This window comes from Melospiza melodia, chromosome 1 (assembly GCF_035770615.1).
Source record: "Melospiza melodia melodia isolate bMelMel2 chromosome 1, bMelMel2.pri, whole genome shotgun sequence".
In the NCBI taxonomy this organism is placed as follows: Eukaryota; Metazoa; Chordata; class Aves; order Passeriformes; family Passerellidae; genus Melospiza; species Melospiza melodia.
In genome coordinates, this window is record NC_086194.1 from 172,449,674 (window position 1) to 172,474,312 (window position 24,639).

General features: G+C 49.4%; 1 protein-coding gene across 1 annotated transcript in view; it reads right to left on the reverse strand.

The window, feature by feature from the left end:
- Positions 1-489: 489 nt before the first annotated feature.
- The window catches only part of ZC3H3 (zinc finger CCCH-type containing 3), a 129,355-nt gene continuing 105,205 nt past the window's right edge, over positions 490-24,639 (reverse strand). Inside the window, exons 9-13 of the mRNA XM_063175179.1 lie at positions 23,912-24,043; positions 11,703-11,881; positions 9,942-10,150; positions 1,920-1,994; positions 490-1,764 (exon numbers count right to left, since the gene is read on the reverse strand). Of these exons, the coding sequence (XP_063031249.1) occupies positions 1,733-1,764; positions 1,920-1,994; positions 9,942-10,150; positions 11,703-11,881; positions 23,912-24,043 (627 nt within the window). The 3' untranslated portion in view covers positions 490-1,732. The remainder of the gene's footprint in view (positions 1,765-1,919; positions 1,995-9,941; positions 10,151-11,702; positions 11,882-23,911; positions 24,044-24,639) is intronic.

Here is a 24,639-nt window from a genome sequence, read left to right on the forward strand (position 1 = left end):
TCGAGGATGTTGGAGACAAAGGGGGAACCCACCGGAGTTCAGTGACACCTCTCCAGGGGCCGCGTTTATCCCTGCTTGGAAATTAATCACCCCCAAGCAGAGCTTTAATGACAGCCGGCTGGAAATTCCAATCCTCGCCGGGAAGGGAGCAGCGGTGCCGGTGGGCGGCGGAGCCACCACTGCTCACTGCCTCCTTTAATTAGTGCAGCACGAGGATTATCCTCGTTAGGGATCCAGGGAAAACCAAAGCTCCCGGCCACCGCTGGACGTCCCTGAGCATTCACAACAGCACCGTCTCCTCCAGGGTGGTTTTTAGGGAATTTATTTGAGTTCTTTTAGTATACCGCCACATGAAGAATCATTGTTTCTGGGTGAAAAGTTTTAATAATTAAAAAAACCCAAGGATTTAGGGATCAGAGTGACTCCTCCACTGGATCTAGATGGATATTTGATGGGATGTTCATGCTGAAAAAAGAGGAAAGCCACAGGGAGGCTTTTCCATCCCAGGGGAGGGAATTCTTTTATTTACATATCAAAACACAGGAGTTAACAAAAGACATTTTCATATCAACAAAAATCACGACGCTTTTATTAAAAATCAACTCGTTGGACACACCCTGGGGCACAAGTGACATCCCAGAGTGAGGATCTGCTGGTCCTCCAGTGCCTGGGGGATGCTGTGGATTTGGGATGGTGACAAAACCCCTCCATGAGTGTCACTTGGTGAAGGGAACCCCCCTGTGGGGACTTGTTTTGGAGATGAAGCCATTGCCCATTGGCATTTCCTACACTATCTCTGATCACATCTGGATCCTGCATCCCCACGGAGCCGCAGTCCTTCCCAATTCCCTCTGATTCCTTTTCCCCACAGGATTTTGCCTGAGGGGCTGTGGATGAGCAAATCCCACAAATCACATCTGCGTGGGAGAACAGCACCTGCCACACCAAAAATGCCTTGGAAATTTTACCTATGGATGCAAAACCCCATTGTTCCAGTGTTCCTTCACTCTGCTCCTGCTTGGATTTGGCGAGTCCCCAAAATCCCCAAACCCTGGAGAGTTGGCTTGGCATTCCCAATGGAGCCCAAACCCCTGCTGGGATAGGGAGAGGAGGGGGTCGGGTGCATTCAGGGAGACCCCAAAATGCAGATTGTGATTTCAGCACCACCCCCAACACACTTCCATGAGGGATGCTCTCAGCTCCAGGAAACCTCCCAAAAGCAAGGGGATGGAGTGGGATGGGCTCTTGGAATGGTGGGATCAGGGCTGTGGGGGCTTTACACCCATTACATCCCAGCACAGTGACTTGTCCCTAATATGTCCTGATCTGGATGTGGGAATGTCACCTGATGGCATTAAACCACCCCAGGTTCCCATATCCTGTCCTTGTGGCTGGGACAGCACCGGAGGATGGATGAGGATGGGAAGCTCTTCCCAGCCCCACAAGCACCCAAGGAGGTAGCAGGACTTGTCTTCAATAAACCATCTGAAAAGGTCATTTATTGGTCAATTCAAAGACTCCAAACAAAGCTGCTCCCCCGCAGGAACGAGCGGCGAATTCCCACGCTGCCGCACGGCTCCGTGTCCCAGTGACATCCCGGAAAAGCAGGAGGAGGAGGAGGAGGAGGAGGGGGGTGCCATGTCTGGACATGGCATCCTGAGGTAGGTGCCAGGTTTGTTCCCTGGCTCTCCAGTTCCTGAGCTGGTCGGCTGCCACAGGATTGGGATGGAACTCACAGCCGGGGCTTGATCTGCAGCCGTTTGCCTGGAGGGAGGGAAGGGAATGGTGATGGTGGGAAAGGGGGGAGCACAGTTGGATATTCCCAGGCTTCTCCTTGCCTGGTCATGGGAGGGGGTTAAAACACTCGGAAATCGGGAATGTGGGTGGTTCTCCGCCCTGGCAGCACCCACTGGACTCACCTCTGCCACCCACAAGGGAGCTCTCGGAATCCTGCAGGGATGCCCTGGGGAACATTCTCCTCCTTTTGGTGTTGCCTGGGAAGGAAAGGAAGAAAAGAGGAGAAAGTCACTGAGGTTGGCTCAGGTCACCTTGGGAATCCCTTGGAATGCAGGTGTAGGAGTCTCCAAAATTCCTCTTCTGTTTCACTTCCCCCTTGGCCATGTCAAGGATGGAAGTGGCTCATTCCCCAAATCCCTGAGCATCCTGAGCTCCCTACAAGTGGCACTCAGAGGTCACTTCCCACTATGGAGCAGCAAATGTGCTGCAAAACTCCCAAGTTATGGGTGAAATAGAGAATTAAAAAGGATCCAAACCTTCCCACTGGTGAACATCAGGACCTGCTTTGGTGCTGAGATGGAGCTGGAAAGAGCTGAGCACCAGCAGCCATCCCTCCAAGCATTCCCAGCATCCATTCAGGATGCTCCAGGTGATGTCTTCTTGCTGGAACATGATGCTTCCTCCAAAGAGGGTTCTGGATGCTCATGGAGAGCCAAAACACCATGAAGTGCCTCTAGGAGGTGACCTCCTTGTAGGACAAGTCCAGCATCATCACAATGACCAAGGTGGAAAGAGTGAAATCCTTCTCCATTTCAACCACAACGTTGTGAGTACCTTTATGCAGGTTCTCCTATTTTCCCTCTCCAAAGGGTTTGGAGAGGTCTTTATGGGGCTCCACGTACCAGAGTGATGGGTGGGAAGGAAAGTGATGGCCACTTGGCCACCAAGATGAATGAGGATGGAAAAAAAGCACCCACACGTTTAGTGGGAAAAGTTCCCCTTCACTTGGGATTAATGGAGGTGGAGAAGGTCATGGAGAAGATGGAGGGAATCCAGCCCAAACCCCCTCCAGATGTTCTGTTGCCCGTGCTCCTGCAAAATTCTGCACGACACTTCCCAAAAGATGAACCCAGCCTGGATGTGGGACCAAGGACACCTTCAAGCAGCCTTGAGAGCCCAAAGGAGAAAGTTTTTAGGGCAGGGGAGGCAGGACAGGCGAGCACCCAACCATGGGGAGTATCCAAGAGTTTTCCTTCACTTTCCAACTTGGATAAACAAACTTGCTGGGAGTTGAAGCCGCGCTGGCAGTGATTCATCGCTCTGGAGTTAATTTATGGAAAATAAAGAGGGCTCATTTAGCACCTTTCCACCCTTAGTATAACTCCCATACATCAGCGGGATGCACGGCAGACACGGCGGATCTGGATATTCCTCATCGGCAACTCAGCTGAATCCGGCTGGGATTTGGGAATGGTGACATGGAGCAAAACACCCTTGTGTCCCCACCCTCCCAATTTTTCCCTTTGGCATCCAGACATGTGGTTTTCCCAGCCTGGGATCTGCAAAGCCCAGCCTGGTTGCTGGAATGAGGGTCCGGAGCTGCTGGCTGTCACCTCAAGGGGTCAAAATCAGCAACTCCACATTCCTGCCCCATGGTGTGAGTTATCAATGGGAATGGTGGGAAGAGCTGAATTCCCTTTGGATGAGCCAGGGCAAAGTTCCTTAGCTGATATCCATGAGGCAGCTTAAAGCAGGCATGATTACAGAAGTAGAACTATGGATTTATTTATTTGGGAGAAGAAGGAAAAAGGTGATTTTTAAATTGACCACAATTAACTTCCTGACTTTTGTACAGAGCACACAGGGCCAAGATACTTCCAAAGCATCCATGTTTGATTTCCAACAAATTCCTCAAAAAATCAAGGTGGGAATGAGAAAATAAACCCAAAATAGGTCATGAGAGGGCTAAACTGGTTCCATTTTTCCCATTGGAGGGAAGGAAATGGAGGAAGGATGGCACAGCCAAGGGGTGAACACCACATCCCAAAAAAACCCCCGGGAGGGAAAACCTGGACCAAACAGGGGTGTCACTCCACTCAACCCTGGCAAAGGAAAAGATATTTTTCCAGTTTTGTGCTTGGGAGATCCTGCAAATGGCGTGATCAATCTTGGGTCGCATCTCCAGCTCCTTCACTCTCTCCCCCCGCGCCGCCTTTCCCGGCATTCCGGGAGCAGCGCAATCCATCTTCCAAGGAACCAGGTATATAATTTCTAGTTAGCGAAAGCAACCCCTTTTTCATTCCACAGATTGAACAGCTTCCGAAGGAGAGGAACTGAGGCCTGGATCACGAGTTTTCCATCGAAACCCAGGCGGTTTTCGCTGAGCTTGTCAGGCTCGTCGGAGAATTAGGACTTCCAGCGCTCTTCCTCCTGATGGAAATCAACATTTATTTTGCCTAAGCCTAAGAAGGTGTCAGGCAGACGGAGAAACTTGCCACTCTTCTCCGGGAAAAAAGAGGGGAAAGGAGGAAATCTAATAGAAATATATTATCAAGTCTGAGGAGCGGACAGTGCAGTAAATCACACTTCAGGTGGCACCATTAGATTTTTCAATAAAACCTGGTTTTCCCCCAGCCGGAGCTGAGAGGCTCCAGCTGCATCCAACAGGGAAGTTAAAACCAAATTTGTTTCATCCAGATGCTGATCCGAGAGGGACTGAAAGGGATTTCAAGGTGGGGAATCCTCTCGGATGAAGGGTTAAAGAAGGTGGGTCTGGGCCTGGGGCCCAAATCCTCTCCCTGCTCATCATTCCTGATCCATGAGGGATTGATTAAAAATTGGGTTTCTCCACAAGGTGGGGAGGTGGAAGGCAGCTGGAGATGCCCCACATCAGGGGTGAAGATTTCCAAACCCCAAAGCAGCAAGATACAGGGAAAGACAACTCCCTTGCAGCTTTCCAAACTTTACCATCCAGCAGGAGAAAAGCTGGAATTTTGTTGGTTTTCCTTCCTCAACAACCTTTGACCTGACGGAATGTTTGGTCTCCGTCATTCTCCTGATGCCAGCAAAGGGTTTCATCCTGTCCTGCATCTTCCTCCAGGAAGGTTCAGAGCACTGAGATGCACCCCAGTATTTCCCTGCTGGATGCTCAAGGTTTAACACCATGAGGAGAAATTCCCTCCAAACACACTTTCCCTGCTTATTCCCAGAAGAAAAATATCCTTTAACCCTTTCCAGGACACCTCAGGGGAGTCCAGAGGCTGAATCTGCCTTGGAATGGTCTTTTCCTTTCACTGCCAAAGTGCTCCTGGAGAAATGTGAGCTGGGAGATGCCTTTATATTTTTTTTTTTAATTAAATAAAACTCGACAACAAAAGATGGGGTGTAAAGCCCAGCAGGAAGGGCTACATCCCAGAATTTCTCACAAATGGTTTTTCATGTGGAAAAAGCATATAGGGAGATATGGATATTATATATATTGGATCTCCTTGGCTCCATCCTGCACTAAATCCACGTGGTGACAACCTGCACTAGAAACTCATCCTGCTGCTCTTCCACCCAAAACTTTTGCCACAGGTGGATGAGACCCTAAAAACTGAGTCTAAATGCACCCATCCTTCAAGCAGGACAACATGGATCCATCAAATTTCTTCATGGAAAGGGCTGTCAGGTATTGGAAGGGGCTGTCCAGGGAGGTTTGGAGTCCCTATTCCTGGACATGTCCAAGGAATGATGGGATGTGGCACTCAGGGCTCTGGTTTGGTGACAAGGTGAGGACTGGTCACAAGTTGGACTTGATGATCTTAGAGGTCTTTTCCAACCTCAATGATTCTGTGATCCTTCCATCTCCATCCCCTACATCCACCAGGCACCTTTGGGCTTGGGATACCTTCAGCCTTTGGGGTGCCACAGATGACTCAGGTGTTGCTGGAGGCGGGGTTTGGATCTCCTCATGTCCTGGTGTCCCTGAGTAGCTCCCAGAGTCAGAAACTTCACTGTGATTTAATTTCCTTATTGCAAAGTGTCCAATTTAGAACCTGACAAGTCTCATTCCTTTTCCAGGACTGAAATCTTTTTCTTTCATATTGAGTTTTTGCCCATTTTATCATGGAATCCTAAAATGGTTTGTACTGGAAGGGACCTTAAGGACCAATTTCCATGGGCAGGGACATCTTCTCCTGGTCTGGGTTGTTCCAAGCCTCATCCAAACTGGCCTTGAACACTTCCAGGGATGAGGCATCCACAACTTCTCTGGAAAACCTGTGTCAAGGCCTTACCACTCTGGAGATGTCTGCGACCACACAGAGAAATCAATTCCCTGTATTTTATCCCCATTGCTTCCTCCCAAAAGGAACAAACTGCACCAAGTCCTGCTGGGGTCAAAGTGATGCCAGCTCCTGTTATTCCAGGACAGTCCCCTCATGTCCAAGCCCTCCATCCCCAACCATGCAGATGCTTCAGGGAAAGCTCCAGGGCATCTTCTGCCACTGACTCAACTGATCAAGGACTTGGTTGCCTCACTTGGCTACCAAAAAAAGTTCTGGAGCAAAGATCTGCTGGCAGAAGAAGCACTGAAGAAGATGCTGAAGGCAATGAAGATTCCATGGGACCCAAGGGGAACTGGCCACATCCACATGGAGACTGGCAGCACTGGACACCTTCTAAATTAAACTGGGGTTGTCCTGTGCAGGACCAGGAGTTGGACTTGACAGTGCCTTCTAAACTGAGATATTCTCTAATTCTCACATTCCTGGAGCTGGGAATGGTTGGACCAAGCCCCGCCACCAAGGCGGCGGCGAAAGCGGCAGTTCCGTGTTGGGGTCATCTCAACCACGGCGAGAAAAGAGGCGAAAATCCACAAAATTCCCAAACTTATCCCTCCAGAAGTAGAAGCCGTAAACAAATCCAGAAGCCGCCGCACCTCCCCGAATTCCTTGGAAGCCGAGGCGGTTGAGCGTGCTCAGCGGAGCCGTTAAAAAAAGACTGGAGCGAGCATCTTCCATTAACGTTACGACCGTGAAATATGACAATAAAATGACGGCCGTATGGTCCCAAATTTGCAGCCCGCCGAGCTGCTCGGGGTTTATCGTCACTCAAACGTGCAGAGAGCTGTAAAATGTTTACAGAAAGGGTCGTTTGCGGCTATAAAATCCTCTTTTCTCTCCTAAACAAGGCTGAGCGGAGCCATTTACAAAGCCCGGAATGTTCATCGGGGGAGAGGGGAACATCTGTTCTCTCCAGGAGTTTGCAGTGATCTTCTCGAACAAATTAACTAAAATGGGTGCTTTCTAATTAAATTAGCACTCGATTGGAATGGTTTGCATTGGTGCAATTAGCGCGGGGAGGCCAGTTAGGCTCCAGCACAGGCGATTTAACTGGAAGGTGAAATATGGAAAAGCCCATTACCTGGAAAACAGGAGTCAGAGGGGCAGGGAAGCCTGTTCTCCCTCTGGCTCCATGCTCCTGGGTGGATAACACAAGGTGAAGGATGGGATGCCACCAAACCCACTCCTCCCATTTGGGATGTTTGGCTGGGAGCAGTTGGCTATCCCTGTGTGCTGCATGGATTGGCTTTTTGGAAGATGCTTGGAAAGCACCAGCGCCCTCAAATTACAGAATCCCAGAATCATTTAGGTTGGAAAAAACTTCCGAGATCGGCCTTTATCTGATCACCACCTTGTCAACAAATCACTCTTCCAACCTCGATTTCCAGGCTCCTCTGGAGGGTTGGGAACACGACAGTGGCTCTGCTCCATGCACGCAGAACACATCCCTCCTTTCCAGTCCCCTTTCCCTATATCCTGAACCCAGACCCCCACTGAGACCCTGCAAGCTCATGCTGTTGCCCACGCTGGTCCTTAAAGGTCATCTCCAAACTCCCTCCCTTGCCCCTCCCATGTTTCTTCCTCATTCCTCTTGCATTTCACTGGATTAAAAGGGCATTTTCTCCAATTGTGACCGTTTAACCAAGGAATTCATCTCATTCCTTAATGACAACCTGTCCTCCTCCTTATTTACCATCCCAATAATTTGTGTGTCAACTTCAGGCTTCACAAGCACAAATCCAATATTATCGCTGGCGCAGCTGCCCAGATCCCACCCCCAAATCCCACCTCAGACTCCAGCTATTTCCTAGAGGAAAAGAGCTATACAAGGACTCATCCTGACCACCTCCTCAGCTCCAAACTCAATCTCAGGATCACCAAATATTCCAAAGGAATACAGGAATATTGGAAGGGATTCACAAGGGTCATGGAGTCCAGTCCAAGTGATGTGGCCACCTCAAAGCATTTGGTCCTTTAGAAGCATCAATCCCATGTTCTCTAGGAATGGTGGCCAGGGCTCCTCTCATCCCATTGGATTTGGGGGTTCCCAGGTACTGGGATTAGGATGAGACCCAAGGATGGGCAAACCCATGGATCAACATTCTCATGTCCAGACTCAGCACGTCATCGCTTTGGCAGGGAAATTGCTTCATCATCAGATAATTTTACAGCCATCTGCAATTCCTGCCTGGTTTTCGTTTCCCATGGATCCTCCAGCATCTGCTTTCCCAATTCCATGAACCTCCCTGGGCAAAGGAGCACAGAGGGATGAGTGCCCTGACCTGGTAGCTGCCAGCTTCACCCAGCCTTCCTGATGACATTCCCAAATGAACCAGCTCCTCCTCCTCATCCTCCCACCCAAAACGCCTGGAACTCATCCTCCCTTGGATGCACACACTAGAATTAAGAGGAAAAGGATGCCCTTGCTCATGAGTTACTCCCAGCTGCCAAGTGTACTCCAAGGCATTTCAACAGTCTTCCTGACCATGAATTAATTGTTCCAACTTCATCATGGAGACAAAAATCCCGGTTAAATCGATGCTTTGGGAACACTTCCCAAGATCAAAAGGGAGCTGAACCAGGGCCAAGGAAAAGGAAGAAGGGGAGAAGAAATCCCTGGAAAGGGAAGCTGAGTGTTTCATTCTGTGTTGTGGAGAGGAACATTCCCAGCTGGAATGGTCCCCTCGCTGTGTCCACCACCCTGTGGTTCAACAGCACCCGCGCTCATCTGTGACTTCGGGAATATGTTGCTAATCCTGGGAATTCTCTTTCCGACAGCGTTAAGGCATCTCAGCCCTCCCTGGCTTGAAGTGACTGAGCCAGGCACAGCCTCGCAGATCCTTATGGATGATCCTGTAAATGCTTCAGCCTGGCTTTTGCAACGGAATTCATCCCTTATCCCAGTGGGATCCTGCTCTGGCTGCATGGAAAGCAGGGATCGAAAATGGGAAAGGCTCACGCTGAGCCAAATCTTGTGCCAGCACAGTTGGCAATAGGAATTTCATCGTTACTCCCACAAAATATTGTGATTTTTGAGCCCATTCCTGGATGGTGTTCTGGAGATGAAGCTGCACATCTCTCTGGAGAAGGATGGGAGAAGAAAAGGGAAATATGGAGCATCATCCAGCCAAAAACCTCCCACTCAGAGCTGGGAAGAATCAGGCACAATTCCGACCTCACCATCTCCATCACCTCTGCTCCTGGGGGTGCATCCCTGGAGTACCTCAAAATCCCATCCCTTTAGGGATTTTCCCATGGAAGAGCTGAAAGAGGAGAGGAGGAACCAAGGAGAACACTGGAGAAGCAGAAGCTGCTTGCTCTCATGTGGCAGAATTCCTAAAAAGTTCTGCTCATCCTAAACCGTGTATCCCAAAAATTTTACTGACTTCCAAAGTAGATAATCCCAGACGAACAGTTCTTCCTTCAAATTTCCAACCTGCAAACACTCCACCCCACCTCCCACTGGAATGTTTTTATTGGAAAGCTCCCAAGCTATTTCCTGCTGGGAAACAGGTGTGATGGATGGTCCAGAGGTCCCCCAGAGGCAGAGCATCCTTGCATCCCACTAAACACCTTCTCTATAGGGCAGTGATGTGATTCCATCATGGAAATGAGACCGGATTCATCACTGGATAATTTACAGGATAAGGAATGAGTTGATAAAATAAGAGGACAAAGTCCTGACACAATTTTGGGAACGTACACAAGGATTTGTGTCCAGATGGGAATCCTGACTGCCATCCCAGTTTGGACTCCCAGTCTTAACTGGTTTGGTGACTCACAAAGAACATGGATCCCATAAAAAATACGGAGAACAGCAGAGAATGACTTTTTTCTTGGAAAACCAGAGCAGCTCCAAGTGGAGGATGTGAATCCTACCTGGTTCATCCTCTGGCTCGTCCTCATCCCTCTCCTGTTTGCAGCCCAGGGAACCTGGAGATTCCGGGGAGCGGAGGGAGATGAAGGATGGCAGCTTTTGCAGGCAGCTGCTTGGCTTGGGCTCCTCCTCTTTCCAAAACTTCACCTCTTGCTCTGCACTGGAGGGTCCAGGAATTTCCCCGTCATCCTGGAGCTGAGCTGGATCATTCCTGCAGGAATGGGAAAAACAACAAGGAAAAGTAAAACAATGGCAATGCTGGACAGGGCATCAGATGCAATGGAAGAGGCTTGGAGCTCCCAAGTATCCATCCAAGGCCATGCTGTATCCTTGATTTCCCTGGAGCCAGCACAGATTCAGCTGGAGTTTCTCCCTCCCCACCCAGATTCCCTGTCCTGCACTTCCCTACAAGGTTCCCAGCTCCTCAGATTCATGTTCAGGTGCTGGGCTCCTGTTTGTGATCGAGCAGAGGGAAGGGGAGATGGAAGGCATGGGGAGCTGGGATGGCTTGGAGGTGTCGTGCTGGGCTTGGCTCATTCCCAGCCCTGCCACTCTCTTCCAAGCTAACTTGACACTCCAGCTCCTTTGACATCTCCCATGACGGTGCCAATAAAGGAAAAAAAAAAAACCTGGAGCAGCTTCCAAGCTGGGGCATGCTCCTTCCCAGCGGAGGACGCCAGGAGCCTCCCAACCAGGCAGGCCTGCACTCATTCCTCCTTCCCTAAAAAGAGCAAGGAGCTATTTTACACCTCGTTCACACCGGGAACGTGAGCTGGGTGTCATTCCAAGGCTCTTCTGTCACCAGGGATAAGTTCGGAGAACCCACGGAGCTGCTCGTCCCCCTCTGCTACCTTACAAGGCAGGGCCAGGATGAGGCCCAGGCCCAGACCCAGACCATGGAGGATTCCAGAAGCATGGGCCAGCCTGGCAAAGCTCCCAGGTCCCTCCCTTTCCATCCCACCTTCACTCCCACCTCCCGCTGCAAAAAGCCATGGAGAAGCCACGCACCCAAATCCATCCTACCTCCTCCCACTGAGCAGGACCTGGAGATTTTGGCTTTTTAAAGCCAAATTTCCATTTGGCTTTAGTTTAAATTCCATTGGGATGTTGTTGTCCTGCATGCAGGACTTGAGAGTGAGGGCAGAGGGTGTGAGCTCAGGAAAATCCTGTGAGGATGAGGATGGACACATCCATCATCAGCCTGTGGCTCCATCCTGGCACCCAAAAACATCAGGGAGAGCTCAGAGAGCTTCCAAGGATTAACCAAGGGCTCAGTCCAGCATTAAACTTTTCCAAAGCCTCTTATCTCCATGTCCATCCTCATTTCTGATTCTCCAGCCCCTCCATGCCATGGAGACGGCTCAGCTCTGCTCTCCAATATGGATGTAAGGAAGAGGGATGATGTTTTCCTGTTTCCCACATAACTATGCATAACCTGGACCCACTTTCAGCAGTGGAATCTCCATGAGGACTCCTCCATCTCCAAGAGGAAGATCTACAAAAGCCTCTAAGGTTCCTGAAGGTGCTAAAGCCCTGGATGGCACATTCCTAAGGGTGAATCCACTCTTTTCTCTCCATCACCTCTTCCTCAAGCATGGACACTGCCCATCCCAGACGTGGCTCCATCAGCAAACACCCCAGTGACCCACACCAACACATCTTAAAATAAACCAGGATACAGACATAACACGCCTGGAAGAGGAAAAATCTGGAGCAGGTTGGGAAGAAAACTGTTAAATGAAGCAAAATGAGCTCCTTCCTACCTGCCTGATGCCTCCTGGATCCGTCTCCACTTGGAAGGGGGGTTGTTGTGGTCTCCATCACCTCCAACCTGCTGTGGGTGACGTCTCTTCTGAGGGTGCAGGAGTTTGCACTGGGCACCCTTAGGGCAGACCCCCTTCTTGGCAAAGTCGGGACAAACCAGCGTGTGCTTCTTCTTGCACTGCCAAGGAAAGAGGAAGCAGAGTTGGAAAAGGCAGGGAAAACCCTGTGGGAGCACAGGAATCCACAGCTGCGCTCCTTCAGGTGGCACCAATACCTTGCTAAAGGGAGAGAGGGATGGGTTCGCGTTTCCTTCTCCCTATCAAAACAATATTCCAAGAAAAAATACTACTAAAAATAATATTCTAGTCTGGTACATTCCACATCTGCTCACAGTTTTCCAAGTGCTTGATTTTATGGATTCAAACCACCAAAGCAGTGATTTTCCCCTGGAGAAGTCCCAAGGAGATTATTTGGGCTGGAGAAGCTGGTTTTGGAGATGACACAGGGTTTTGTTGTCCCAGACATGCTTGGAACTTGGGAAAGTGCAGGGAACAGCCAGAACAAAATCCTTTTAGGAGTTATTTTGGGATTGCTGCCCGGACCAGCCTTCTGAGGAAGATGGAAGAGGGCTGGAGCTCAATATGCTCCTCCCAAGGCTTGGTTGATGCTCTCCCATCCCAGGAAGCTCAGTGTGCCCATGGAATGGAGCTGTTAAAACAACAGCATTGAGATGTTCGTCAATAAAAATGCTCCTGCATTCCCAGCTCTGGATTTTGGCAACTCTCAGCAGCCACCAGTGGTTCTGGTGAGAATGAGGCGTCATCAGTGTCCCAGAGCTTCCCCACAAGGTTTTCTGCTGGGAAATGGCACTTTTTGGCAGTGGGAAAGGCAGGAAGAGAGGCAGGCAGGGAAGAGGAGATGCCTTCAGCTGGGACTTCTATCTGGGTTCCTGGGAATGAAGGAAAAAGAACAGCTTCTCTATAATCTCTGTTCCCAGCAATCCAGAGAGCTCATCCCAGCATATCCCAAGGGATGAAAGGTGGGAGCAAGTCCTGGACTCTTCTTAGTCCCATGTGGACTCACTCCCCCCAGGATGCTCCATCCCAACCAGTTTGCCTTTTGCATCACATTGTGACATCCATGGAGAGACAACCCAACACATGTGGCACAACCAAAAATTCCCAACTCCAACATTCATTCCTTTGTTGACCTCCTGGAGTAATGTGGGTCCTTCCACACTTGGATGCCCAAGCATCCCATTCCTCCATGCTACAGACACTCTAAATTTTGGGGAAAACAAGAAAAATCCATGAGGAAATAAACACAGGGAGGGTTTCAACACCACCATTCTGCCCTGTTTATAAAAATCCATCCTGCCGACAATGGGGGAAGAAAAATCCATGGGGAAACAAACACAGGGAGGGTTTCAGCACCACCATTCTGCCCTGTTTATAAAAATCCATCCTGCCGACAATGGGGGATGGAGGTCAGTTCCTGCCCTTTTAATGCAACTTTACTTTGGGGCCGCAGGAGCATCTCCCCGTGCTGACCTTTGGGCTTAAGCAGGATCCCTGCCGAGCTCTCTCCTGGAAAAGCAGAAGGATTTGGCAGCTCCATTGCCTGGGGCTGAGCGCTGAAGTCGGCGGTGGAGCAAGGAGCTCGTGTGCTGGAGGTTGGGGATGGTGCTGAGCAGCAGGAGGGCTGGGATCCACATGGACACATGGATATGGGCTCAATGGGGGGGACAGCTCGGTGATAGTGCTGCTTTTCCATAAAAAAACCCACATTTAAAACTCCCATTCCTATGATTTTGCACCTCCTATTTCAAGAGTCTGGAATGGGAAGTAACTCTACAACCAACAGGAAACTTGGAAGTAGAGTAAGATCTGAACAGCGCCTGGCTTTGCTATTACTCCCAAATCCTGTGTTTTTTAGGAACATGGAATCATGGAATGCTTAGAAATCATCCTGTTCCAACCCCCTGCCATGGGCAGGAACACCTTCCAATATCCCAGGTTGCTCCCAGCCCTGTCCAACCTGGCCTTAGACACTTCCAGGGATGGGACAACCATAGCTTCTCTGGGAAACCTGTGCCAGGGCCTCATCACCCTCACAGGGAAGGATTTCTTCCCAACAGTCCATCTAACCCTGCCCTGCAGTGAGAAACCACTCCTCTTTTTCCTGGCACTCCATCCCTTGCCCTAAGTACCTTTCTAGCTCTCTTGGAGCCCCTTTAGACACTGGGAGAGCCTCTAAGATCCCCTTGGAATCTTCTTGTCTCTAGGCTGGACATTCCCAACTCTCCCTGTCTGGCTCTACAAGATATTTTCTTCATTTTCTCATTCCACAAGATATTTTCTTAATTTTCTCATTTACCTACAGACAGGATACATGCTGGACCGAAGAGAAAAGCTTGGAAAAGGCGGCAACCAGACAGGAATTCAAACACAGGAATTTCTCCCAAAATATTAGCAAGCAGAAAAGCAAATCCCTCAACCTGATAACTTCTTTTAAAATAAATGGGACAAAAATAGGGAAGAGAAAAAAAATTAAGGAACAGCCCATTAGAGATTGAAGACTAGAATGAATGCATGGGCAGACCTTCCAAGCCCACCTGGAAGGGACAATCCCAGTGGAGCACAAGACTGTGGAGATGGGCCTTGGTGCCAGGTCCTGGTCTGACCATCCAAAGTTCCTGGAATCACAGAATATTCTGAGTTGAAAGGGACTCCCAGGGACCATCAAGTCCAAATTCTGTCTCTGCCCTACATGATCCCTGAAAAGGATGTGAAATCCTCTTCTGTAAAGGGGTTTCCAGCACAAAATCGACTTGGAAAGGAGAAGAGCAGGGAAAAAAACGTCCTGACCTCAAAAAGCCACATGGATGCATCACTGCTACATCGAGGAATTATGCTATTTTGGGAAAAGGCCAAGAAGTGTGGCTGTTCCTTCCCAGCAGGGCACCAATTACGGGGTGGGACAGTGCCATGATCCCGACTGGGCACCGGGATCAGGATGTGCCATCTCCTCAGTGCTCCACCCAGCCCCAGCCTCCAAGTGAATCCTTGGAGCAGCCCATGTTTATTGGCTCCATGGTAAAAAGATACTTAATAAAGAAAACAAACCGTGTGCGACTAATCCCGGGGCCGCGTCCCCAGCTCGGGTTTCTAATGGCTTTTCCACACCGTTCTCAGCGCTCCGGCCCTTCTTCCGAAACGCCCCATCCATCCTCGCTGTCCCACAGCTGGGATGGTGAGGCTGGAATTGCCTCTGGAGGCTGGAAAAGCCCCTTCTGTTTATTTACAGTAGCTCTCCTGCTCCTGCCAGATCCGACGTGCCGGGGCCGGGTTTCCACAGGGAATTTTGCTGCCGGCCACGCGTCAGCTGGGGTGAAGCCGAGCGGGGCTGTGGGGTGGTGCTGGGGGTCATCTGATCCCTGACACCTGTTGGGGTGGCTAATTATACCCCCCCCGGGACCCCCGCCAGGCCACAGGTTGGGCCATAAAAAGGGAAAAAAACTCTGGTCCCTTCCACCAGAGAGATGAGAAAACCCCAGAGAATCCCTAAAAAGCCACGGGGAGGAATCTCACCCCACTCCGGCTCCTTGCCAACATCTCCATGGGCATGTCCCAATCCCAGTCTCCCTGCTGTGGGGTTCCCACCACAGCCTGTCCAGCAACGGTGCCCAGGGTTGGGATGGTGCCCAGCTGGCAGATCTCATATCCAGGACTCCTCCTTGGCTGCCAGGGCAGCTTTGGGTGAAATTCCAGGTGCTGTCAAGGATCCACAAGGCCTTAAATGGTCCAACGGGGCCCAACGTGCTCCAGGAGTGAGACAGGGATGAGGAGGTTTGCAGGGCCAAGCCTTCTTTAGCATGAAGCTGGCAAAGGAGGAGGCAACAACTGGTGGAAAGTCCTGGCCCAGTCTTGGGAATGATGTTAATGAACATTTTCCATGAATAAGCTTGGCAGGAGGGGATGGAGGGTGGGAGGAAGGTGAAGCTGGGTCACTGGGCCAACCAACAACCAACCCACTGACCGCATGGGGTGGGGAGGAGAGATCCCACCCAGCCTCACATTCCTGGCTCATGGGCAGCAGTTTGGCCAGGTTGAACTTCTCAAGTATCTCCAGGCTTAACCTCACCCCCTGCTCCTTTCCCAGTGCTGTGGGACAGCAGGTGACAAGGGCTGGACTTTGATGATCCTTGTGGGTCCCTTCCAACCTTGAATATTCAGTGATTCTGAGATGGCAAAGTGCTGAAGCACTTTTCCCATCTCCTTGGGATCTATGTCCACCCCTCTGCCCATCATGACAGACACAAATCCCACCAACCAGACCTTCAGGAGAAGGGGAGCATTGAAATCCCCAAAACCCAACTGCCTCAACTCCAGTGTTTCCCACTTTTTAAAGCCCTCTTGAGCATCCATGCAGCTCTTGCCGAAGCTATTCCAGGTATCCCCGTGGCCAAGCAGTGGGATTAATGGACTGGATGGATGTCAGGCTGTTTTAATGTCCTTCTAAGTGGCTGTTGGGAAGTGATGGCTGGAGGTGCTGGAGCTGTTTTGACGCCGCTCCAAAGTGACAGCCAGTAAATGGCTTTTTTCCGATTGCTTTTTTATAATTGGGTGCAGATGGAAACAGCCTTTAAAAAAAAATCCCAGCTCCCTGTCATTAAAACCTGGAGGACAATACATCCGAACATCATCCAGACTGGAATAATGATGGAGAAATTTAACCAATGTGGTTATCCGAAGGAATTTGCTCCAAAACAAGTTTCTGCCCTCAAAATAGTTTGCTCAGCAAAATACCTGTAGTGAAGGGATGACTCCTGATGGTCATCTCCAAATGATCAGAGGAATTTGGGATCTAAAAGCTCTCCAGGATCCACTGCAAATCCATAAACCCTCTTCTTTGGAATGTCCAGGAAATAAAACAACATTTGAGCTAAAATACCTCTCAAGCTGGAGAAGACCAAGATGGTGTTTTGAAAATCATTGGGAAAATCATATTTAAGAGGCAGCAAAGCAGCTGGGAGGGAATCCCTGCTCATGGCAGGGGGTAGGAATTGGATGGTCTTTAATGTGTCTTCCAACCCAAATCAGTCTGCAGTCCTAGGATTCTGTGGAACAACAGCAACACCCACTTGGTGTCATCTGAAAACTTGCCAAGGGGGCACCCAATCCCATTATGTCATTAATGAAGGCATTAATTAGCATTGGTCCCAGTACGGACCTTTGAGGGCCACCACCTGTCACTGGTTTCCACTGGAAATTGAGTCATTGTCTCAATTCACATCCAGAAGGTGAATTCTGAACGTGGCATTCATCCTTTAGTGGCAATGCCTATGGAATTCAACCATCCCCTGCACTGCTTTGAGGAATCCCATTTCCATCAGGGACCTCCACAATCCCATCCATCTCACTTGGAAGCCACAACAGAGCCCCTTTCACATGGTCTATCCATCAATGGTAATTCCCAACCCCAAATCTTCACTGCTGGCTGTGGAGAGAGGCAGACAGCCACTGGACATTCCTAACGGTGTCATCTCCATCAGGAATCATGGGGCTCCACCACATGCCTGGTTCCAGGTGGCTCAGGGTACCACCAATGGGATCCTGGGCTGCTTTAGGAAGAGCAAGTTGAGGAAAGCGATGCTGCCCCTCTCCTCAGCACAGATGGAGCACATCTGGAGTGCTCTGTCCAGTACTGGAGACATAGAACTCCTGCAGCAGGTCCAGAGGAGGACAACGAGGATGATGAAGGGACTGGAGCATCTCTGCCAAGGAAAGGCTGAGAGAGCTGGGGCTGTTCTGCCTTGAAAGGCGACACAGCTGAGAGGGGACCTCATCTCTGTGTGTCCCTGTCTGCAGGGAGGGCTCAGGGCATGGACCAGGCTCTGCTCTGGGGGACCCAGCAATGGCACCAGAGGAACAGGCAGGAACTGATCCCAGGAAATTCCACCTGGACATGACGCAGAACTTCCTCCCTGTGCAGTGACCAAGGCCTGAACAGAGATCAGAGAGGGTGTGGAGTCTCCCTCACTGGAGATATTCCAGAACCCTCTGGACACAATCCATGTGCTCTGGGATGGCCCTGCTGGAACAGGGAGCGTGGACCAGATGCCCCATTGTGGTGCCTTCCAACCTGAGCCATTCTGTGATCCTGGGAATCACCCACTGCTCACAGCATGTGGGGATTTTCTGACAGAGAACAGATGAGATCAAAGGGAGATTCCAGACAAGAAGCAAAACCCCAATCTGCCGGGTTTTGTGTTCAGCTCTACAGAAGTTCAGGTTGAAATCAGGAAGTCTCTGCCTCATCACTACACTCCCACTTGAGAGCTGTGATTCTGTGGCTGCTCTTCTCCCAAACTTCCTAATTTTCACATTTTGTGCCCCACCTCCTTCTACAAAGATATTAAAGTGTAAGAAAGAGGAAATCTCAGCCTGGGATTTATCTTGGTGCTGTTATCAACAATCCCAGGCTATTAAACAGTTCCAGTGCATCCTGATAAGCCCCATCTTTAATGTAAAGATCAGAATTCCATTGGAGATGCTACAGTTAAATTAAAGGAGCAATAAGAACCCTCATTATCCCATTACAAACCAAGAGATACAACTGGAAATCCACAAGATTTCCATAGAGATACGAAGATAGGATTGACCATGGAAGAATCCTGATCAGTTTTAAACCTCCTCTGAAGGCTACAAAGTGCTTCCAAAGGGAAGATCCCATTGCCACAATTGGGATTTATCATTTATTATCAGCAGCATTCGTTGCCCAGAGGATGTGGACAAGGATTCAACATTCCAAACAAACCAGTGGGATGAACCTGGAGAAATTTCAGCCAGCTCAAATCCATCCTGGACACTACTGATGACCTTAAAAACAGCCTCATTACCAATCCTACATATACTTTATTTAAAATAAAAATTCCACTTGCTCATCAGTTTGGCGACTGAAGATTTCTGCTACACATTATGGGGGAAAAAAACCCCAAATCAAGCTCCCAGAAAACATCTGTCAGCCGGAGCCAAAATTAAGGATAAACAAAATTAAGTTGCTTTTGTCGTTGATTTTCATACAGCTGCAGTGGACTATAAAAGAGCTATCAAAGGCAAAGCTCTCCATCAGCTATTTCCAAATTATTACAGAATCAGGGAATTGTCTAGGTTGAAAAATCCCATTCCCCCAGCACTGCCAAGGCCACCACTAAGTCATGTCCACAAGTGCCACTTCCACAGGGCTGTTAAATCCCTCCAGGAATGAGTATTCCACAACTTGCCAGGTCAGCCTGTGCCTGGGCTGGACAACCTTTTGCTCAAGAGTTCCTCAAGGAGAAGCCAAGTTGGTTGGGATTCAATCCGGGATCAAAGGAGGGGGAAAAAAAGACCCAGAAACACCAAGATCTGATGGCTGTGAGGAAAGAAAAATGCTGGTTGAACCAGAAAAGTCAGCTGAGATCAGAAAGCATGAACAGTGTTGAACTTCACCTTTCCATGACAAAAGATTAAGGAAAACAAGGATCTCAGGCTGCTGCTCTCCATTACTGGATAATTTAGAGAAAACGCCACAGACATTTAATATTTACTGTTGTAACACAGCTCATGTGGCTTTCTCTAAAGAAATGTGTTAAACTGAATGTATCAGACACACAAAACATTACGTTTCTGGTGGGAAATTGTTGAACTTCCACCAGAAAAGGAAAAAATAACCAACCAAACACACAAAAAACCACACAAGAACGAGGCTTCAGCTGAGAAAAAATCCCCACATTTTGATTTTCTACAGCAAAATCCAGCAGCTGCCACTGCTAAAAAACACCAAGCTCCACCTGGGGGAGGAAAATTATTCTTCCCAAGGAAGCAGCACTTCCTCAGGCAGTGCTGCCCCTGTCCCATATTTTTTACACAGATAAGGCAGAAATTAGAGCTTTGGTGAAAGCTGTTGGTCCAATAAAAAGATGGATTTCAGGAATAAGATGAGCTGGGATGAGCAGTTCCAGCACATGCCATGGCAGGTCCCCATGTCAAGCCTCACCATCACAAGGGCTGGATGTGCCAGTTGGGATTCCAGAGGGATGGGAACAGATTCTCCTCTTATCCATGATTTATTCCAGCCCATCTCCCCGTGCCTTTCCAGGGAAGCTTCTTTGTTTAATCTCACTGTGTCTCACTGTTTAACAGCTCCCATGAGGGAACAATTTACCCACAGGCTCCAAGGCAGGCAATGGAAACAATCCGGAGAGAAGGATTTAATGCAGCTCTGGCACTAATGGGCACGGAGGGGAGAAGATTATTTAATACAAAACAATTTTCCAGATGCAGCAATGGAATCATGGAGTGGTTTGAGTTGGAAGGGACCTTAATGACTTCATTTCAAACCCCTGCTGTGGGGCACGGACACCTTCCAGTATTCCAGGTTGCTCCAAGCCCTGTCCAATGTGGCCTTTGACACTTTCAGGGATGGGGCAGCCACAGCTTCTCTGGACAAACTCTGCCAGGGCCTCACCACCCTCACAGGAAAGAATTCTTCCCAATATCCCATCTAAATCTTTCTTCCTTCATCTTTTGTGCCTGGAAAGCAAACCCCAAGGTACCTGCTCCTTGGGATCATCTACAGATGAGCTCCCAGCTCCAGGCTCTCAGCCTCACAGAGACCCCAGCCCATGGTTTGCCACCAAATCTGGTTTGGGTTGGAAAGGTCCTTAATGCCCACCCTGCTCCAACCCCCTCACACAGGCACTTTTCCCTACCCCTGGTTGCTCCAAGCCCTGTCCAACCTGGCCTTGGACACTTCCAGGGATGAGCCATGCACAGCATCTCCATCCAATGTCTCCTCTTGTTTGTCTCTCACTCTGGGGTCACATCACCACAGACACTTCACTCACTGGTGCTGCCTCATCCCTCACACCCACCAGAGTCATCCCATCCTCTCCTAGAGAATTCCTCCTCCAAGCCCCTGCACAAGGCCCCATGTGGGAGGAGGGATGTGGAACCACAGAGGAGCTCTGACCGTAGAGCAGCTCATGAAAACATCTCCAAAAAACCCTGGGAAGAACATGCAAGAGGCCCCATTTCTCCCTCTCTTCCCACTTCCCTCTTGGGGCTTCCTCCAGTACAGGTGGCCAAGCCCAGAGGGGCCTCCCAGCATGACCAGGTCAGGGTGCCAGGCAAGGGCAGGGAGCTCCAGGAAAATTGGGACAGAGATCTCCAATGTGGGAATCACTCCATGGCCTTAAGGGACACACATAATGTTGTGTTTAGGGACAATCCCTTTAGGAAGCACAAATGGTGAAGGAACTTTCCAGCCCACGACCAAGGAACCTGTAGGAATGTTGGAAACCAAGGTCCTAGCTCTGCCACCATCTCCCTTCTGGAAAGAGAATCCTGGAATCACTTAGGTTAGAAAAGCTCTCCAAAATCATCAGGTCCAACTTTAGACTAATTAATTAATGTTGGGGGTAACATTCCCTTTAAGGAGGATGTGATCATGGTCTTGTACAGGAGCTGTCCCATTCCCCAAGGGTGCATTTAGATCCTCTACAGTCCACATTCCTGAAAAAAGGACTTGGGAATGCAAAATTAAAGCTTTCTCACTTAATTCTAAATTGCTGGTGAAGCCAGAGCGGGTCAGTCCTGGTGTCATTTGTATGAAGAGCAGCTGGAATTACAGTTCATGGAATGGGTCAGAGGTGGATCAACTTATCTTGAGAATCCTGCAACACATCCTAGGAAGTCCTTAAGAGACAACACTGCCAGCGACACATCATAAATTATGGATAATAATGGACATTATTGATGGAGGTCTGCTAAAAATCAGGAATTGTGTTTGTCTGGGACGGCACAAAGAGGAAAATGCAACTGGGAGAAGAGCCCAGCGTTCCAAAAATCAGCATAAAACAACCTAAATTCCTAATTATGGACCAGCTTAGTTGGAGTTTATCCACCCAGGATGCTCAACTGGAGTCACACACCTTCGCGTTCCATGCTCTTTGTGCTTCAAACCAACATTGCTCGGACAGGGAAAGGCAGAACGAGGGAAGATTTACTCCCATCCTAAATAATTCACAAGAAAAGGGACTGCGCATCTTTAACAAGCCATCGTTTTATGAAGCAAGGTTAACATTTTTCCTTGATTCAGTAGAATATTATAAACTCTCCGGGGTCCATTTGAGGACTTTCTACTTGGAGCAAAGGCACGGACTCAGCACTTTTTATATTATTTAGAGAATAAAATTAACCCTTAATGGCCCAAGCTGGAATTTCTCCTCCCCAGTTAAATATGGCCCGCTCAGCAATTTCTCCCCATATATAATTACAGGCTGCTATCCATCATCTGGAGGAGAATGCTTTCCCGACATTCCAAAAGTGACGCCGTAAGCACTTTTCCTAATAGAATAAATATTCTAAATATCTCTTTTATATTTTCATTTAAATTGGAATATTTTAAAAATAATTGTCGGGACCCTGGCTGCGTGGTTGGCGCTGCGCTGGAGGGAGGTGGCAGGATGCCTGTGTTTTCCTTCTGAGGGAATGTTTATCCTGCATCAAGTCCCCCTCCACGCACTGCCACAAAAAGTAATTAGGCCCAGACTAATTTATTAGAGCTTCCCACTGCTGCTGCTGATGTCCTGCTTTCCTTAAAACTCTCACTTTTGGCTTTTTTCCCTGGTTTTTGCTCTTTGGTGGTTTCTCCTTGGGAAAGGATGGGGAAAAGGCCAGATGGGGTTTAGTGGGACTTGACAGTGCTGGGTTCAAAACTCGGCTCAATGATCTTAGAAGTCATTTCCAGCCTAAATGATCCTAGGATTTCATCCAATGTTGTGTTTGGATTCTGGGACAGGCTGGAGACCATGCTGGTGGGATCTGAGCACCTACGGCTTCTCCTGATGGGTTCTACCTCTGCAAACAAGTGCTACCAGGATGGAGAAAAGGAGAAGAGCCCTCTGAGGCACCCACAACTCCTCTGGACAGCCTGTGCCAGGGCCTCACCATCCTCCCAGGGAAGAATTTCTTACCAATATCCCATTTAACCCTGTCCTCCAGCAGTGGGAAGCCATTCCCTGTGTCCTGGCACTCCAGATCCTTGTCCAAAGTCCCTCTCCAGCTCTCCTGGAGCCCCTTTAGCCCCTTAGAAATGGTTCTAAGATCTCCTCAGAGCCTTTCCTCTTCCAGGCTGGACATTCCCAGCCTTCCCAGCCTGGCTGCAGAGCAGAGGGGCTCCAGCCCTTGGAGCATCTCCATGGCCTCATTTGGACTCACTCCCGCAGCTCCATGTCTTCCTTTTGCTGGATCCTGAGCTGGAGGCAGCCCTGCAGTTGGGGTCTCACCTGACTGGGGCAGAGGGGCAGAATTCCCCCCTTTCCTGTGGTCACAGTTGTCCAAGGATGAGCAGAAATCCCACACCATAATCCATAACCCATTTGGAAAACAGCAAAGAGGAGTCAGGACAGTCACTTGGATTCCCAAGGGAACACCAGCATGGCCAACCCTCTCCCTTAGCCACGACACAGAAGGGTGAGATCCTGTGTGTCCTAAATTCCTTTGAAACAGCAAATGGCAGCTGGCTGCAAGCCCTGCTCCAGGGAAGTTGCTCCCACAACTTCCATGTTGTGTTGGGTACCAAAAGCTCATGGATGAGGCTGCAACTCTCCCCAGGGTGCACATGAAGTCCGTGTAGGACTTCACTGCACAGATCCAAACCATCCCCCGGACCTGGAGGTGGCTCCACGAATCCCTCAGGCACAGCTGGATGCTGAGCAAGGCTGGTCTTGCTCCTAAAACTACACCACAGGATTTAAGGCTCAAGTTTAAACCCGTCACGGAGCCAGAGTGGAAAATAAGTGTTAATGCCTATGGATTTTCTAGGTAAAACTGGGAATCCTAAATATTTTCCTGCATTTTTCATCTGTTTCAGTGAGGGGTTTTCAGGGCAGGTGCTTCCAGTTCAAATGAACACGCCATGTAGGCTCTTACCAGGAAAACACCAGCATGCTGATGAGCTGAAGCCTTTGACTTCTCTCCCTTTTCTCCCAACCAAACCACTCTGCCAAAACCCTTTGGAAAAGCACAGGACTGTTCTTCACCACAGAACAGTGCAGGTGCTGAGCAGCTTCCAACTCTTCCCTGTGGTGCCACAGCTGGTGCAGGATGCTGCTCATGGCTTTGGTTTTGGCCCACAACAGGTGGGAAAAATCCCTCTTTACCTTTTCTCCCATGGGACAATATCCTTTGAGGAAATCCTGGCACACTTCTGCCTTCCTGGACACGTAGACGTGGCTGTAGGGGCAATTGCTGTTGCTGCAGATCCCCTTCAGGTAGTAGGAACACACCGGCATCTGCAAGAGGAGGAGAAATCCGTCAGCAATTCCCTAAACCCGTGACTCAGAATCACTGCAACCCCCAGACCTGAAATAAAAGCGTGACAAGCATAAAATAAATAGAAATCTTTTGCCAGCCACCGATCCCAGAGGTGATTTTAGCTCTTCCATTGGTCTCCTGCAAGGCAGCTCCCTGTTATTACATGTTCCTGGTGTTTGGATACGCAGGGAGCGAAGGCGCTTCCCTCAGCGTACTTCAGGATGCTGGAGAGAGGGTGAAAAGCTGGAAACTCCCACCAGGAAGAAAATTCCCTCTGGACAGTGTAGGGAAGGGATGGGGAAATGTCATGAATTCTGGGAACACCTTTTGCAAGGAACGATGCAGTGATGGAGATGGGAACAGCAGCACAAGGAACACACCCAGCCCAGCTGCAACATCCCACAGAGAATTCTCAGAGGGAATTCCAACATCTCAGAGGAAATTTTGGCCATCATAAAGGCCAAAACAGCATCCTGGGGGTGCTTCCCATTTGGCTCTTCCATGGATACAGAGCTGGCTGGAAGGGGGTTTGATAAAGGCTCCAAAAGGTGGTTCCTAGAAAGGGGAGAAAAAG